At 38.0% G+C, this 18,417-nt stretch overlaps 1 protein-coding gene and 1 long non-coding RNA gene across 9 annotated transcripts in view; one reads left to right on the top strand and one right to left on the bottom strand.

Annotated features, from left to right (window-relative positions):
* The window catches only part of Spef2 (sperm flagellar and cilia associated 2), a 182,471-nt gene that overhangs the window by 34,937 nt on the left and 129,117 nt on the right, over positions 1-18,417 (top strand). For 4 of the 5 annotated variants that reach the window (XM_087632807.1, NM_022620.2, XM_087632806.1 and 1 more), the window contains 3 exon segments: positions 670-858; positions 3,215-3,402; positions 13,988-14,156. In XM_087632807.1, the coding sequence (XP_087488933.1) occupies positions 670-858; positions 3,215-3,402; positions 13,988-14,156 (546 nt within the window). 5 annotated transcript variants of the gene reach the window in all.
* LOC120100738 (uncharacterized) overlaps positions 1-18,417 on the bottom strand; it is a 41,082-nt gene that overhangs the window by 7,665 nt on the left and 15,000 nt on the right. The window contains exons 2-5 of one of the 4 annotated variants that reach the window (XR_015671174.1): positions 9,444-9,608; positions 7,124-7,198; positions 1,814-1,981; positions 463-843 (exon numbers count right to left, since the gene is read on the bottom strand). This is a non-coding gene — a long non-coding RNA (uncharacterized LOC120100738). Of the gene's footprint in view, positions 1-462; positions 844-1,813; positions 1,982-7,123; positions 7,199-9,443; positions 9,609-18,417 lie in introns of those variants that run through there. The other 3 variants (XR_015671173.1, XR_015671176.1, XR_015671175.1) reach the window with 3 other exon arrangements.

Here is an 18,417-nt window from a genome sequence, read left to right as displayed (position 1 = left end):
GTTCATCTAGATTGTAAGTTTGTACCCTTCCATAGTAGAACCCATCACATGTTATAGTTTATTTGAGAAACCACTATGGCAATCTTAGTGAACAATGCATTTCTGAAGCATTTGCTACCTTTGCAGTACAACAGCATCAGCAACAAAATCTTTCCCGCTTAGCTTTTATGTGAAGGTCCTTAGAGTTCTTCAGACTGAAGCTTAACACACAAAGCCTTGACACAGACATCCCACTGTTCCCACGTAGGTTTTGATTGTTGCCCAAGAAACAACTCTGAAAAAGCTCTGTATCTACCTGAATCGTCCCTTCCAAAAGTAGTTAGAATGCCATGCATATACCTAATTTTCACACTCCCAAAAGCATAATTAGAAACTAAGAATTGCATCATTTGTTTTGAAAACTCAATTTTTAAAGTAAGTAACAACTTATTTGAAGCAATGGCAAGTTTATATACCATAAAGTTTCTAGAAAGATCTATTATTAAATCTCAATGATTTAATTTCTTGGGGTGGCACGCACGTGTGTGTGTGTGTGTGTGTGTGTGTGTCCACACAGGACTTAAATGACTATCATGCCTTTCACATGTTATTTGCAAACTGCCTTCTGAGTCACTGGGTGATAAGGACTTGGCTTCAGCATGTCATTGGCTCTTGCGCTGGTGTTCACAGGAGGCCTATCGGGAAGAGCAGCTCATTCACCGGCTCATGCGCCAGTCCCAGCAGGAGCGCAGGATTGCTGTGCAGCTCATGCACGTTCGCCACGAGAAGGAAGTTTTGTGGCAAAATAGAATTTTCAGAGAGAAACAATTTGAAGAAAGACGACTTAAGGATTTCCAGGATGCTCTAGATAGAGAAGCGGTAAATAAAATCTTCGTTAAAAATCGTATTTGGTCGTCAGTGTCTAACTGACAGGGGAGGAGACCGCCCCCACATGGTGCGCCCTCCACGAGCTGTCTTGATGCTAAGTGTGGCATGCTTACAATCAGTCCTGCGTTCTCTTGTCGCTCACCATTTTTGCTTGCCTTTTAAGTTTCAATTCCAAGTGATTCCTCAGGAAGCACTCATGAAAACAGTATTAATGGTCTTTGAGTGCTTGGATACTGATAATTGTGCGCCTCTGTACGTACTTGTCAGTTTGAAATACTCGGTTCATCTTTATTTCCCTTGAATACCTAAAATACATCTCTTTGCTCTTCTCACATACAGTTATGCTGACAGAAGGCTGATGATGCATCATCATCTAATATTCATGTCCTTGAATTATTGTGTTTTTTACCTCAGATACCGTATGGACTTTCCTATCTCTGCATTTCACTAAAGTTACTAGTGTGAGCACTGCCAGAAACCATTTTGGGAAATTCTTCTGGAGGCAGAATGAGAGCTTTAAAGAAGCTTTCTTTCACTAACAAAGAATTAGTTTTAAATAAACAATTCATTACTCTTTTTCTTTCCATTACACAATTTCTTAGGCTTATATTGAACTGCTCCTTCCTCCAAACTGTAATAATCCATGGGAGGTAGGGACACTGTAATCTAATCAGTGCCTAGAAGCCAAGATCTTTCTTCTGGGTATGGATGGAAAAGAGGAAGAGATATGCAGAAGAAGCCAAGATGAGAGAAGGAAGACAAGAAGGGATGGAGGGAGGGTGGTAAGGAGGGAGGGAGGGAGGAAGAGAGGAAGGAAGGAAAGAAAGAAAGAAGGAAGGAGAGCAGGCAGCTAGGCAGGTAAACATGCAGGAGTAAGAGGGCATCAGGAGCCAGCACCAGCAGCAGTCCAGGGTGGAAACTATGCTGTTACTGCTAGGAAACTTACCTTGCTTACTTCAGAGTTCTGGTTCCTGTGGGAAACCAGCTTCAGCTCTTCTGGTGACATTTTCGCCATAAATTCTCCTCTGTCAAGTTTCTTCCATGTTTGAGCTCTTCTTGATACCATGAACCATGACATAATGTTTCCTGTCCTACGTCTACTCACTCGGCAGGGCTACAAGGGAAACAAGGCAGCAGTGAAAGAAACTAGTGTCATTCCTGAAGCAACCAAATACAGTGGATTGATCTTAGAGGTCATCCACCCCAAGAAATTAAAAGCAAGCATGCTAAATAAGACAGCCACAGTAAAATAAATGATGGACTTTAAATTGCAGTCTATTTTCACCAATCTTAGCATTTATTAGCAGTATTGTGAGACGAACTACTTATTCAGATGAAATTGTTCAGTTAATTTTTCTGGGTATAATAAAAGTGTTAATCTCCCTTTGTTGAAGAAATTGAAACTGGGCGGGGAATGATTCGTTGGGGTTCTTAAATACTTGAACTTTAATTCTGCACACAAGTTTGGTCTTGAATTTGATGACAGTTCCTGAGAAACATACACTCATTTCTATTTTCTAATGGCTGAATTGTGTCACAGGAGTTAGATGGCATTTGTGAGGCAGCTTAGCACATGACATGGTTTCTAAAGCAGCTGGTAGAGTTTCCTGAAAGGAATCCCTTCTACTAAGGATCGTGTTACTTTCAGCTTGGCTAGCCCATGTTTTGTGTGAAGAATGAGTTAAGCAAAAGGAATGCAATCCAGTAGACTGTGGTGATAAGATGTTTGCATATTTAACTACTTTCTGTAGGAATAGATGTTTCTACAAATGAATGTTATACATTTATAAAGGCGGTAAGGGCTTGAGCACACTTAGAATGTGTTACATGTGTTATCTCAAAGCTCTATACCCAAGTAACTATCACATATATAGTCAGTCCATAAGTTCAAACAGAAACGGGAAGTCCAGTGGTCATAGCACATGTTCCTAGTGGAGGGGTCCTGGTCACGGAGTGTTTAAGCATCAGCCGGCTGTGCTTGCCATCTGACCTAGACTAACCTAGCTCTCTGTGACCTTTGACTCTTTGCAAATGCTAAAGTTGGGAAGCCTTCAGAGAAGCCTGCGATCCAATTTATTTTTGTGATACTAATCTTTTACCATCCATACCGCTCTCCACTGTGGTGTTTTGCTGGTGAGCTGAGTATGGAGTGTCTCTAGCACTGCCTTTGCCGTCATACCTAATACTTAGTGTATTAAGGAGTGAGAACTGATTCTTGATCAATTAAGTCCTGATATGAAGGGGAATTTCATTCTACTTAAGGATTATGACGATGGCATTATGATACTACCTTCATATCAATAATGGCATGGAAATAGCAACTTAAAGTTTGTTCTTGCCTTCGTAGGCTCTCACCAAACAAGCCAAGATTGATTTTGCAGAGCAAACCTTGAGGGCGAAGGAAATTCATGAAAAGATCGCCATGGAAAGAGCCCAACAGCGTTACGAGAAGCATTATGGGATATGTGCAGAGATTTTGGATCAAATACTTGATTTGTGCACGAAGGTAGCAGACTATAGGTTGCTGACAAATAAGTAAGTATCGCATTGCATAATTAACCCAACAACATCGCTGCAGAAGTGAGAGTGGTGAGGCTGCAAAGCAGACACACACAATCGATAGGCAAAGCAGACAGGATCCACAGTCAAGGCAGACATAATCGATAGGCAAAGCAGGCACAATCGATAGGCAAGGCAGACAAAAACAATCGATAAGCAAGGCAGACACAATCAATAGGCAAAGCAGGCACAATAGATAGGCAAAGCAGACACAATCAATAGGCAAAGCAGACAAACACAATCGATAGACAAAGCAGGCGCAATCGATAGGCAAGGCAGACACAATTGATAGGCAAATTAGACACAATAGCTAGGCAAAGCAGACACAATCAATAGGCAAAGCAGACAAACACAATCGATAAGCAAGGCAGACACAGTAGATAGACAAAGCAGATTTTATTAGTAGAAAAGCAGAAGCAGAGGGTTGAAAAGAATTACTTTCTGGCATTATTTGGGTTACAGACATGTCTTCATCTATGCATCAGTTGTGTCTAAATTGTCAATTGGCAAGGTAATGACGATTATATCATTTCGTGGTTAAATCATTTTGAAGTTAAAAATGTTGCAGCTTAATAAACTGAAAATAAATTATACTTACTCAAAAATGAAGGAATTAAAAGGTAATGTTTTCATATAATACTCTTGTAAGTTATATTACATTATAAATTTTATTATATGTAATAAAACTATATTTGCTATGTAATTATCTAAGATATAAATTCAAGTGTTCTGAAATTTCAAGCACAAAATTATGCAGAAGTGAACAATAGAATAAAGAGGAAAAAGTAACATAAATCATTACAATAGTTAAAAATAAATTTTAAGAACCAAAAAAATATAAAATTAAAAAAGTGAGAGTGAAATCAATATACATACAAAATATACATAATTAGACATGGATATCCCTAAGAAAATAAAGGTCCATTATTTTGTGACGGAAATGCAAATTGAGTTCTATTTGGCAATAGCTGACTAAATACATTTATCCCTATTCTTCCCACTAAATACATTTAAACCGCCTACTATTAAATCACACATGATAAGGGTAGGAAGAGATGGAGAAAAGTGAGATGGTTGATTACACAAGGTCTAACAGATTGCATAGTAATGACCCCCATGGATTCTATTTTGGCTTCAAATTTCCTAAGCAAAACCTGAACCTTTTGGTTTCAGACACATTAATGGTACTGATTCTCCAGTAAAAAAATAAAAAAAAAAAAAACTAGTAGAGAGAAAATTTTTAGATAATAATGACTATTTTCAACCCAAATTCCATAGGCAAAAGTATAACCTCACCTCTCCTCATGCTAACAAGGGTAGGAATCCTTATCTACTCTTGCAATGTAACAAGGGACTTTACCTGTTCATCAGGATGATGGCAGAGAGGTCCATTAGGAGGCATGGATTTCTGTTCCCACCTGAGCATGGCATTAAACTTCTGCAGTCTCAGTGACCTGCACTGGAGGAGGCCTAGTCGAAACATTTCCCAGACGTACAAATGTCTCTACAGCAGATCAGACGGAGACTCTATGAAAGCAAAATTCCTACCTCCTCCCAAAATGGCAACGTGGTCCGTTCCTTATGTCTCATGAGAGGCACTTAGTGGGACTTGTTACTTGCCAGTAACAGGACGATATTTCCACTTTCCTTTGTCAGAGCATTATTAGAGAAATCAAACAAAATTGAGGTGCACAATATTCTAAACTATGACAAAAATGTCATCGCTGGCCATTGTGTCAAGAAGCAGAAAGAGCACAAACTGGAAGTGAAAAGACAATGGATGACGCTGTCATATGCTGAGCTGCGTTTTCCATAAATGTGACCTTGTTTGGAAGCAGAGATATTACAGATATGATAGATTATGGTGAGATGTTGCTAAAGTAAACATAACTGGTATCATTGTAAGAAAGAGTAGAGATAGACAGCAAGGCACCATATTATCACAAAGGCAGCACGATACCAAGCTGCAAATCAAATAAAATCAAATATTTCCAGAATTTCATCAAAAAATAGGAAAGGCAACAGAGGTTTTGCCATGGTTTTCAGAAGATACTTGGGCTAACTCACATCTCAAATTAAAAGTTCTAGCTTTCGACCCTGTGTGGGACAACCAATTACTATTCTTTTTCCCCATCCGGCTTGTGGTAGATTGTTGTAACAACCATCGAAAATGAGTGCAGATGTCAACACTTAGATGACAGAGGTCTTGAAATTACCTAATTAAGGTTTTTAAGCAGCCATGGCAAAGAGCTTCAGCAAACAATTATAAGCTGCTTGAAACAAATGCAAAAAATCTAGTCCGAGAACAGAGAAGCAATAAAAATTAGTATTAAATAGAAATTTTATAATTGAAAAGTACAGTACCCAAAAATAAGAGCTCAGTGGTTGGGCACAGCAGCAGGATAACATGGACAGAGAGAAGACTCAGCGAATAGGAGACAGACTAACAGAAGCTGCTGAAGGTGAATAACAGAATAGGTTTCAAAGTAAACAGAGTCCCATCATAGTTACCAGTGTCATATCTGTCTTCTCTCATTGCTGAAAATACGGAGATGGAACATCTTCATAAGGATGAAATATTTATTTTGACCCACAGTTTCAAAAGTTTAAGTTCATGATCGTTTGACCTTGTTCCTTTTGGGGCTGTGCAAGGTAGAAAATCATGGAAAGAGAACTATGTGGTAGAGAAGCCCATTGTCTACTGGCAGCAAGAAACTGAAAGATACAAACTAGAGTCCCAATGTCCCCTCCAAGTTGTGCCCTCATGACCTAACTTCTTACTGGACGCCTACCACCTAAGAGTTCCACTCCATGCGAATAGTGCTACAGTTTGATAACCAAGCTCTCAAGCCGTAAGCTATGGAAGTAACTCAGGATACAAACTATTACATATATTATTTCAGTCCCAGAAGTGGAAATAAATGGAGCAGAATAGTGCTCAAAACAATAGTATTTGATCATTTATTTAACGTGCCAAGAGTTACCAATCTACAGGTTCAAGTATTAAACTCCCAGTAAGTTCATATAAATTCATATCACAACTAGATTTCTGAAAACATGGGAAAAAGCACCATGAAAGCCTCCCAGGGAAATACCTCAAGAGCAAAGTATTTCAAAAGATTGTGTATTTCTTCCCATAAACCAGAGAATCCAGAAGTGACACAGTAGTTAGTGTTCAAGTGTCGGGGCAAAGAACTCTCAACCCAGCATCATATACCCAGCTAAAATACCCATCAAGGGAGCCTGGAGACAAGGCTCAGAGTGTAAAAACATCTGTTGCTCTTACAGAGGACACAGGTTCAATTCCCAGCATTCACAGAGTGAGTCACATTATCCATCACCCCAGATCCATGAAATTCGATGTCCTTTTCTGACCTCTATAATATCCAGCCACACATGTGGTGAACAAACACACATGCACATAAACTGCTCCAAAATAAAATAAAAAATAAATGTATGGAAGCTTGAAAGAAAACTCTCATAAACAAAGGAGAGAATTGGCATTGTTAGACATAGTTACCAAGAACATTTGCGGGCAGCATGCCTACCCTCCAGTGGGTGGCTACAAAAATGTTTTCTTACTAGGAAGAAAATTCTTCTGTAAAAGAAAATTATAACTAGGCAAAGCAAAGAAAGAACTCAATAAACAGGGTAAGTGAGAAGAGGATTCCTTTATCTTCTTTAAAAGGCCTGTTACCTGGGGACGTGGAGGTCATTGTGCCACTGTGAAGTGTACTTCTCAATGTACAGACAGGAAGCCTGTTGTCACAATCTGATGAACATACAGAGACATAAAAAATAGGTCATGCTTCTTTGCTTTCTTTGTCAGGAGTAAAATGATGCTAGTATATGTATAAATTGTATACATACAATATGATGTGTTACACATACTGAGTAACCTGTACAGGATATGTTACAGATAGATTAACACAATTTGCAGAAATAATCATTTAATCCAGAGTAAACTGGGAAAAGAAACAAGCAAAGAATTAGAACTCCATGAAATACAAATTAATACACTTCACATTCATATAACAGTTTCATCTCTAAAGATAGTAATTAAAAACAGTGATGGGGAAATCAAAAATATAGCCAAACTTTTCATCTACAAGAAATTAATTTCAAATACAATGACATAGGCAGATTAGGGGTAAAAAATAAAATTATGTAAGCTTTACATATTAATCAAGATAAAGCAGGAAATTTTATATTGGTATCAGACTTTAGAGCAAAGGAAATCCCCAGCAACAGGGAAGAATATTGGTTATGTTCTCTACAGAACCCTGACCATGAACAAATCTCAACAAATTTAAAACACTTTTAGAGTGTGGTTCTTGACTAGTGCAATCGAAAAAGAAATCAATGTAGATCACCCATGCTTCATCAGATGGAGATATATATATATATATATATATATATATATATATATATATATATATGTGTGTGTGTGTGTGTGTGTGTGTGTGTGTGTGTATGTGTGCAACATAAACTGCACCATAAATAGTAAAAATCAAATACTGTTGGGTAGGCTGAGAGGTGTTAGGGATGGGGGTGAATGTGGTCAAAACTCTTTGTATGAAATTATCAAAGACTAAAAAATGAGAGGTGAAACTCCAAATACTTGGAAATTAAAAACACACTTCTAAATAAATAATCCGCAGATCTAATAGGAAGACTCAAGGGAAATACAAAAATATATTGAACAAAATGAAATGAAAATACAACACAGGAAATCTTGTGGGATACCGAAAGAACAATGCTGGCAGCAATTGACAGTATAAACTCCATTCTTTAAAAAGAATAATAAGTTTCACGTCATTTACACTGCCACCTCAGGAATCTAAAATAAGAAGGGATAAATAAACCCAAGTGGGAAGGGAGGTAGTAATAAATAAAGAGCAGGAAGAAAGAGATGACAACCTATGAATATCAGGACTAAAGCAAAGGACATTACCTCTGAGCCATTAAGGACCAGAAGGATAAGAGAGAATGGTGTGTATTACTGAGCTCGCTTGACTTGCCAACTGAAGACATCAGCTAATTTCACAGAAACAGAAGTGCCACAGAGCACCTATATTAAATGTGGCAGGTTCAGTAACTATTTGAATCTGTATAAGCCTTTAACTCTTATGGAAATTGAATTTGTAATTTTACAAAAATCTTCAAAAAGGCTTTTCACCTCCAGATATTATTATTGAAGATTTCTCCCAAGCATCTGAAGAGCAGTTAAACTTCATTTCCAAAACAATTATCCACACCCCTTCCAGAGAAGGAATGATCACAATTCCAACTCGCTTTATGTAGCCACTATTATCCCGTTTTTGTAAATATAGCCAAGACTGTTATGGACCATTCATATGGAAATAAAGTTACTAGAAAAAAAGAATGAATTGGATGGAGTTATGAAGTAATGAAGAGTATGACTTGTTGCTAGAAGGACCCACACACAAATCAATTGATCAGAATAGAGAAGCCCCAGTACAGATTACAAGAAAACCACTCACCTGAATTTGACTAAATTTCTAAAGTAATTTGATGAAAGAAAGACAGACATAGTGGTAAATAATACTGGTGCAATTGGATAATCACAGGCAGGAGAATAAAAAAAAATCTTGACCTTTGAACTACCTAGCATATAACAGATACAAATTTAGTGAAAATAAGTCCTGGGTGGAAATGTAAATATATATATATATATATATATATATATATATATATATAATTTTTCATGTGAAAGAATTATTCTGTTGCCCTATGAACAGGCAAAAAGGCCTTAGACTTGATACTTAAACCATGATTTGTAAGACAAAAGCATGACAATCTTTACTTCATTACAATAAAAAAAGTATTGCCTTATAAAAGATAGAAGTCAATAACTGGACTCATAAAATTAGACACCTGCTTTGAGAAAGGCTATAAGAGGTAGAGTTGGATAGAGTGCTTACAGTGCAGCTCGAGCAGAAGAATGGTAGCTTGCATGTGCCTTCCCTAAATTGACCAGAAGAGAAACTACTGACCTCTCAGCCCACAGCAGCCACCATCTTGGCAGAAGTACGTCACTTAGTGATGAGGCCTCAGGCAGGGTGCTTCAGCAGCAGTGCCTGTGAGTGGGTTGTCCATGGTCCAGCAGCCGAAGCCTTATCCACATGCATAGGGACAGGATTAATTGTACTCACAGTGGGCTATGAAGAAGAAAAGGAAACAGGAGGGAGAGAAAAGGAGGGGGGGGAGAGGGGGAAGAAATGAACTTGGTAGAAGGATAATATAAAGATTCACGGTGAGTTGCAGAGTGGGGACGAGTGGGGTATAAGCTAACACACTATTCATTTAAGAAATCACAAAAGAATGCATAGTTTTAAGAAACAGAAAGAAATACACAAAAATAAAACAAAACCAATCCAAACTAGAAAATACATCAAAGAAAGAAAAAAACATACTATTATTGAACAATACATACAAAATGTTCAACCTCATTAGACATTAGAGAAATTTCAACTGAGCTCATAGTGAGGAATCATTATCAGAATGTCTGAAATGAGGGAAAATGACAGCAAATGCCTCTGGCATGATGTGTAGAAATCACCCATTCGCTCTAGGTAAGGGTAAAAAATTGATGGAGCACATGTGGACAAGAGCATAGCAGTTTCTTAAACAACATAATGTACAACTTCCACACAGACATTTTTCCTAAAACATTTCAGATGTATATTGACACAGAAGCCTATGCATATATGCTTGTAAGAATCCATACCATAATAGTTTAAAATTAATACCTACCCATATGTCATTCAGGAAATGTGGTTACATCCATACGATGAAAGATATTGAGCAATTAAAAGAATAAGCTATTGGTACATGACACACCCCGATTGAATATCTGGATAACTATGCTAAATGAAAAACCAATTCCTAAATCTATGTACCGTATGATTCCATCTATAACTGTGTCACCTGAGGCTTAGCTAAACCCCCTGCCTCAACCTATTGATTGTGGAGATTATAAACACATATCACCATGGTCAGATGTATTAGATCTTGTGTGTGTGTGTGTGTGTGTATGTGTGTGAATGCATGTGTATTCAGGTTCATGCGTGTAAGCGCATCAGAAGGGGTTGGGTAAAAGCCAGAGGACAACTTGCAGGAGTTAATTCTCCCGTTCTGCAACAGTTGCTGTAGTTTGAGCTCAAGTTATCAGGCTTTGGGAGATCTCTGACTCCCAACACTTTTGGAGCTTACCATTAAGTTAGCCTGGCTGCCCATCAAGTCAGGGATCTACTGTAGGTTTAGCTTTGTCAAAACCCACTTTATTAAAGGTTCTCAAATGCTTAGATCCCTGCTTCTAGCCCATCATCCAAAAGTAGGAGAGAAAAAAATGGTAGCTAGCACAAGGGGTTGTGGACCTATTTAGAAGGAGTTCTTGTGAGGTGATTCCAATCGCCATTGTCAGCATACCAGCAATCCAATTCAGTAGTGTCAGAATACCAATAGTCCAGTTCAAAAGTGTCACCAAATACAAATCAGCAGCAGAAGCATAATCCAGCAAAACGCCCTCAAAAAATCCAGCAGAAGGCCCTCATCGAATAGGCATGAGCTGGCAGGAGTGACCAGGATCAGCTGGAATGCCCTGAGAAGTTCTCTGCTGTTTCTCTCTCAACAAAGTGAAGATCGGCAAAGCCTAGAGACCAGTGAAATGTTGCCCAGCTAACAAAGCAGGCACAAATGCTCCATCACTTCTGTTGGTTCCTACTATACTCGCTCCAAACCTCACCTGTGCTCACGGGTCTGTGTCAGCGAAATATCACATGAATCTGCTTCAGCAAAACATCACATGACACAGCCAGAACTCTCCTCTTGAACCTGTTTCTGCCTTCTCAGTACTATGCAGACAACAGTATACTATTACACCAGGCTTTGTATGTGTCCGAGTGGAGAACAGGGCGGTTGGTTGGTCCTGATATCTGAACTTAGCAATTATCAAGGGACTAAAGAATAGATTGTGGGAAGAGAAGAGAATATGGCTATAGAAATGTTACATTAGTAATTTTATGGTCATACGTGGGCTGTGTTTATACTACATTAATATTATATCATGACTAATAGCAATATAGTTTTACTTTTATGAGGTAAGATGATAGATTTCAAACACTTGCAAATGGACACATTCATTTTTAACAAATAATTTTAACATTTTTAATGTATGTATGTATGTATGTATGTATGTATGTATGTATGTATGTATGTGCTAGTGCCCTCAGAACCTGTAAGAGGGTATCAAATCCTTTGGAGCTACAGTTGCAGTTGTAAGAGGTCTGATGTGGGTTCTAGGAACTGAACTCAGACCCTCTAGAAGAGGAACATGTTCTCATAACCTCTGAGCCAGCTCTGAAGCCACGTGTAGCTCTGTGTCTAGGAATGGGATCTCACAAAAATTTCTCCCTTCCATGTCAGTATATCCATTGATTGATAATGATTTATTATTATTATTATTATTATTATTATTATTATTCAGGTCTTGTTCATGCAGCCACTTGTAGGAGAGACTGTTTCATAGCAGATTTCCTGATATCCTGGCTCTTATACTTCTGCCCCATCTTCTGTGACATTCCCCAAGGTGTAGACGCAAGAGCTGTGATGAAGATATATCTGTTGGACTTGGGTGCCCTCACAATCTTTTTAATCTTGGTATCACATTTACTATGGTTTTCTGTGATGGTTTCCATCTGCTATAAAGAGGAGCTTCCTTGATGATGAATGGTAACTGAGATAAGATGTGAAGTGTTAGCAAAGTGGTGATAGCAGAAATGTAATAAAAAGTCATGGGAGGGAGGGGATATGGGAGTGATTTGAGGGAAGGTACCTGACGTAGCAGAAAAGGGATAGGGAAAAGTGATGTCATTCATTTTCACTTTAACACATTAAGCATTTTTAAGAGGGTATGAAGTAGAGAGGAGAAGGGGCGGATATGAGAGATTATGGGGTGTAACAATGATCAGTATATTGTATGAAAATCTCTAAGATTACTAAAATATATTTTGAGAGAGAGAGAGAGAGAGAGAGGGAGGGAGGGAGAGAGAGAGAGAGGAATTACAGTTTAAAAGAAAGGAGAACATTCAGGCCAGAAGCCACTGCAAAGGGTTTTCTTCCTCTTTAACCTCAGCAGATCCGGTGGGGAAAAGTGTGAGGTTGGAGTCCTGAGGAATGTTATCAATATTCTTGGAGACTAGAGAGCAGCATTGGAAAGCATCTCTGCTTTGGCCACCATTACGTCCTTGTGTGTGAGAACAGTTACAGTAAGGACAGATAGCTGTGGGGTTTTTTTTTCTTTTTTTCTTTTTTTTCTTTTTGTGAGTGAAATACGTGGAGTAATTTAATGGATTGCAAGTACAAAGCCAGAGAACATCCACAAATGTCATACTGAAGTTACTAAAAGGAATATTAAAATTCTGCAAGAAGAAACACGGGCCATTTTAGCTTTTCACTCTGGTAAGTGAGGGAGTAAGAAGAGAGAATCAACGCCCGCATAGAATGAGAGCTGATTTCTCAAGACCCTTGGCCACATGCCTTTTAAATGAGAAAGGTTTTTACACCTGTTCCCAATGATCAACAGATCCTTTCACCCCTTCTACCAGCCCCTGAGTGTCTCTGTTTTAACCTACATCTTCAAATACACCATTTCTAGGCACACTGTACTCATGAAAGGATAAAGTGTCTGTGCTCTTGTAGCAGGGCTATTCACTTAGCGTTTCTTCAAGTTCCATCCATGTTGTAAATACATTTTTTTTCTGAATTGTGATTTCAAACTCTAGATGAACCATTTTTTCATTTTCCTTTTAGTGACATGGTCAGAGTCATACCAGCCCACATTTTGTTCCCTCAAAGGTGTTTTCTGGTCACTCTGTCCTGATTGCCTTCTCTAGGCCTCAGCTTAGCAGACATTTCTTCAACAAGGCTTCTCTCCAACCAACAAATTGGACCAAGTCAATCTGTTACTTTCTCCCATTGTATTATTCTCAGCTGCACCTCTTGTTTATGTAATTCCCTCATCACAGAGCTGGCTATCAGAGGCTAGGAACTGCATTCGCTCTTGTACCTCGAAAAATATCTGCAATTAAATGTTGCTTAGTATCACTGGCTCTCCAAACATCATTCTTATCGCCTGCACCGTAAGAGAACAGTTTATCTAAAACAATGAGCATGAGCCAAAAACTGAAGCTTAATTCCCAGCTTTGGTATCAAATGACTGCAACCTTAAGACATGGTTTAAATGATGAAACATTTCACTCCTGTGAGCAATGACTGAAGTAAGTGGGTACCAAGGCTCCTTTAAGATAACAGTTTACTTGTGTGCATATCATTGTAACAGGAAAGTTTAATGAATATTGGTAATGTTGACATTGTACATGTGATTATCCTTAAAATTGTTCAAAATAGTCATTTATGTTTAAGTCAAATTAAGGGCAGTCATTTATATAAATATAGCATAAGACCAATGATCAAGGTAAGGTATGCATTTCGCTAAACTCTTCATTGATCACTTCCTTTATTCTTTTTGTCTCAATAGTCTTATTCCACACAAGATGATGCGTGATTGGAAAGAACTGTTTTTTAGTGGAAATCCCATATATGAACAGACTTCTCATACACATGGACAAACAGAATCCACTGAGGATCACCATGTAGAGTTGAACAAAAGGAACTTACTCGATAGCAAAGATTATGAAGACTATAAGGTACAAACTAATATGGAATAATTTGAGTGAATGAATCATAATAAATTTTTCTTAATGCTAATCTGTGGCATTTTGTTTAATTCCTATTAATGAAAATAGACATTTTACATTTACATTTTCTCTTGTGTTAATTCATGTATATGACTAAGTATTACCTGCTTTGAGTATTCACTACTATTATCTGTTGCTCACGGTAATATTAGAACAATCTAAAAGTAATTAAGTGCGCTACATTGAGCAAGCAGGTGTCAGAAGAATGCTTCACTAGAATTTTTCTTTCATGAGTTGTCTACCTTTGTTTCAAAAACAATTGTTAAAGTATCATTTTCAAAGTAACTTACCTCAATTGTATATTGTTTCATAGGTTAACATAGGTTATGGTTTAGAGTGGCATAAATTCATATAATAATTTATTAAGATAATAAGAATATTGGGTGCAAATTGCATATTCTATATACCTTTTCAGTTTAAAGTTATTTTATATTTAAATTATACATGTTTATTAAATCAGTGTGATAATTTGATATAAGTATATGATACATATGGCTTGTAACAATTTATGATATATTTCGTATTAAGAGTTCAGAGGTTCCCAGAACAAAGAAATCATTAATGTTTCAAGGAAATAGAAATGCCATTTACCTGTCCAGAAACCTTTGGGATTAAACAGTGGATATTATTCACTACTAACTGTAGACCTCTGGTCTCTAATCCCTAAGCACTGGAGACATTTGGTACCTCAATTTATGAAGTAAAGATGATGATGATGATGATGATGATGATGATGATGATGATGGTGATGGTGATGACAACGACAATGATACTTATCTTATTTCATCTTTTATTAAGCTCACTTAAGATGGTAAATTTTAAACATGCATTCCAATGGAGTGTGCATTAGATTTAAGTAACACATACCCTTCTTACCCCGTTGCCTCCATTTCACCCTTAGAAATGAAGATACAAAAGCAACAGGTCTTGAATGCAAATTCCAGGTAAAAAGGTACAGCCATGGAATGAAGAATAAGAATGTTTATGGTTACAAGTATCGCTGGCCTCTAGGTTAGCATATACAAGACAAAACCAGGAATGAATGAAGGGGGATTAGCGGATCACTGACAATCATTGAATAGTTGATAGACAGGTATTATGAGGATGGACACATAAAATGAATTCATGACAATGACCAGGGCAGTGGACGAAACAGCACTGTTGTGTAGATATTAAAGGAACTTATGACTGCAGTAAAAGGTTAAGAAAACAGTATACAACTATGAGGACTAAATGTACACCTTATTCTAATTGAATGGCAATGTATTTATATCCTCCATAGGATTATTAGTTATTTTTGGCCTGACTAAAAACTTAAGAACTACATATAGATTTTATTTACTGTTGCTGTGGAATATTGCCTGCAATATGTGTGTGTGTTTATATATATATATGTATATATATATATATATTTACCATATATATATATATATTGTAATGTCTCATGAGAAAAGATGTTTTTGATAAATATCAAACTACATTAAGGTATTTCTTCCATCATCAATGAAGAAATCATTGATATCCAATTAATGCCAAACCATCTGACAGCGTTAGCTGATTCTTAATTCAGTATTTGTTCCCCGGTTGTTCCTTGAAACCGTTTAGTTTACTCTTCTTTTTCTCATAAATCAGGAGAGGAGGCAGGCCACAACTGAGCATACCTCTGTGTGTCTAACTATTTTTTTTGTTTGGGAAATGATTACCACAGGAACACATTTGTCTTGCCCACATCCTGAGGCCCATGGCATACATACTTCTTTTGCAGGAAATTGTCGACTCTTGTTAGAGGTTTGTTACTGTCTGTCAGCCCAGTGCAGTTCATTTTGTGCAGCATCTTGGCTGGTTTTGTTTTGTTGGTTTTGTTTTGTTTTGTTTTGTTGTTGTTTGTTTATTTTTGTTTTGTTGTTGTTGTTTTTAGAAATAAAAGTTTCCCTACAATTTCCTTATGAATATGCTTTGTTCTTTTTTTCCTTTGTTCTTTTTTATTACTTATTTAATTTAATAACATTTAAATGTTGTCCCCCTTCCCAGTCTTCCCTTTGCAAACCCCCTACCCACCCCTCTTCCCCTTTGCTTCTAAGAATGTGCTCACCCACCCACTCCAACCTCAGCCCTTTAGCATCCCCCTTCCTTGGGGCAACAAGCCTCCACAGGACTAAGTGCCTCCCCTCCCACTCCCACTGATGACAGATAAGGCAAGCCTCTGCTATATATGTAGGAGGAGTTATGGACCCATCCACATGTACTCTTGGGTTGGTGGTTTAGTCCCTGGGAGCTCTGAGGTCTGTTTAGTTAATATGGTTGTTCTTCATATGGGGTTGCAATCCCCTTCTGAACCTTCCATTCTTCCCTTAATTCTTCCATTGTGGTCCTGGGCTCAGTGCAATGGTTGGCACTGTTGCTGGCAGAGCCTCTCAGAGGACAACTATACCAGGCTCCTATCTGGAAGCACTTCATGGCATCAGCAGTAGTATTGGGGTTTGGTGTCTGCAGATAGGATGGGTCTCAAGGTGGGTCAGTCTCTGGATGGCCTTTCCTTCAGTCACTGCTCCACTTTTTGTCCTTGTGTTTCCCTTAGACAGTAACAATTCTAGGTTATAGATTCTGAGATGGGTAGATGGCCCCATCCCTCAACTGGGAGCCATGTCTCTCTACTGGAGGTGGTCTCTTAAGGTTCTATCTCCATGCCATTGTGTATTTAGGCTAATGTCATTCCCCATTAGGTCCTGGGAGCATCTCCCATCCATGGCATCTGGGATTTTCTACTGGGTTCCCCTCCCCCCACTACATAATTCTATTCATTTTCCTGGCCCTCTGGACTTTTCTCCAGTTTTTTCACATACCCGATATGCTCTTCCCTTTCCCCCTCCCCTCCACCAGCCATGCCCCTCCTTCACTCTGCCTCCTGTGGTTATTTTGTTCCCCCTTCAAATTGGGATTGAAGCATCCACACTTTGGCCTTTCTTCTTGTTAAGCTTCATATGGTCTGTGAGTTGTATAGTGGGATATGCTGAGCTTTGGGGCTAATATCCACTTATCAGTGAGGACATACCATGTATGTCTTTTTGGGTTTGGGTTACCTCACTCAGGATGATATTTTCTAGTTCTATCCATTTGTCTGCAGAATTCACAGTCATCTTTTTTAATAGCTGAGTAGTATTCCATTGTGTAAAAGTACCACATTTTCGGTATCCATTCTTCTGTTGAGGGTCATCTGGGTTGTTTCCAGCTTCTGGCTATTATAAATAAGGCTGTTATGAACGTAGTGGAGCTCATATCTTTGTGATATGTTGGAGTATCTTTTGAGTATATGCCCAGTAGTGGTATAGCTGGGTCTTCAGACAGAGCTATTCCAAATTTTCTGAGGAACCACCAGATTGATTTCCAAAGTAGTTGTACCAGCTTGAAATTCCACCAGCAATGGAGTGTTTCTCTTTCTCCACATTTTCATCAGCATGTGCTATTGCCTGAGTTTTTGATCTTAGCCATTCTGATTGATGTAAGATGAAATCTCAGGATTGTTTTGATTTTCATTTCTCTGATGTCTAAGGATGTTGAACATTTTTAGGTGCTTCTCAGCCATTCAAGATTCCTCAGTTGAGAATTCTGTTGAGCTTTGTACCCCGTTTGGTAATTAGTTATTTGGTTCTCTATACTCTAACTTCTTGAGTTCTTTATATATATTGGACATTAGCCCTCTATCGGATGTAGGGTTGGTAAAGATCTTTTCCCTATCTGATGGTTGCCATTTTGTCTTATTGACAGTGTCCTTTGCCTTACAGAAGCTTTGCAATTTCATGAGCTCTCATTTGACAATTGTTGTTCTTAGAGTCTGAGCTATCAATGTTCTATTCAGAAAATTTTCACTCATGCCAATGTGTTCAAGGCTCTTTCCCAATTTTCTTCTATTAGATTCATCATATTTTGTTTTATATATAGGTCCTTGATCCAGATCAACTTGATCCTTTTACAGAAAGATAAATATGGACCGATTTGCATTCTTCTACATGATTACCTCGAATTAAAGCAGCACCATTTGTTGAAAATGCTTTCTTCCCCCCACTGTATGGTTTTGACTTCTTTGTCAAAGATCAAATGACCATAGTTGCATGGGTTTATTTCTGGTTCTTCAATTCTTTTTCATTGATCTACATGCCTACCTCTGTACCAAATACCATGTGGGTTTTTTAATCACTATTGCTCTATAGTA

The sequence above is a fragment of the Rattus norvegicus genome, chromosome 2, assembly GCF_021556685.1.
Source record: "Rattus norvegicus strain SHRSP/BbbUtx chromosome 2, alternate assembly SHRSP_T2T, whole genome shotgun sequence".
Classification (NCBI taxonomy): Eukaryota; Metazoa; Chordata; class Mammalia; order Rodentia; family Muridae; genus Rattus; species Rattus norvegicus.
The sequence above is the reverse complement of the archived record's forward strand: the minus strand, read 5'-3'. Positions and strand labels throughout refer to the sequence as shown.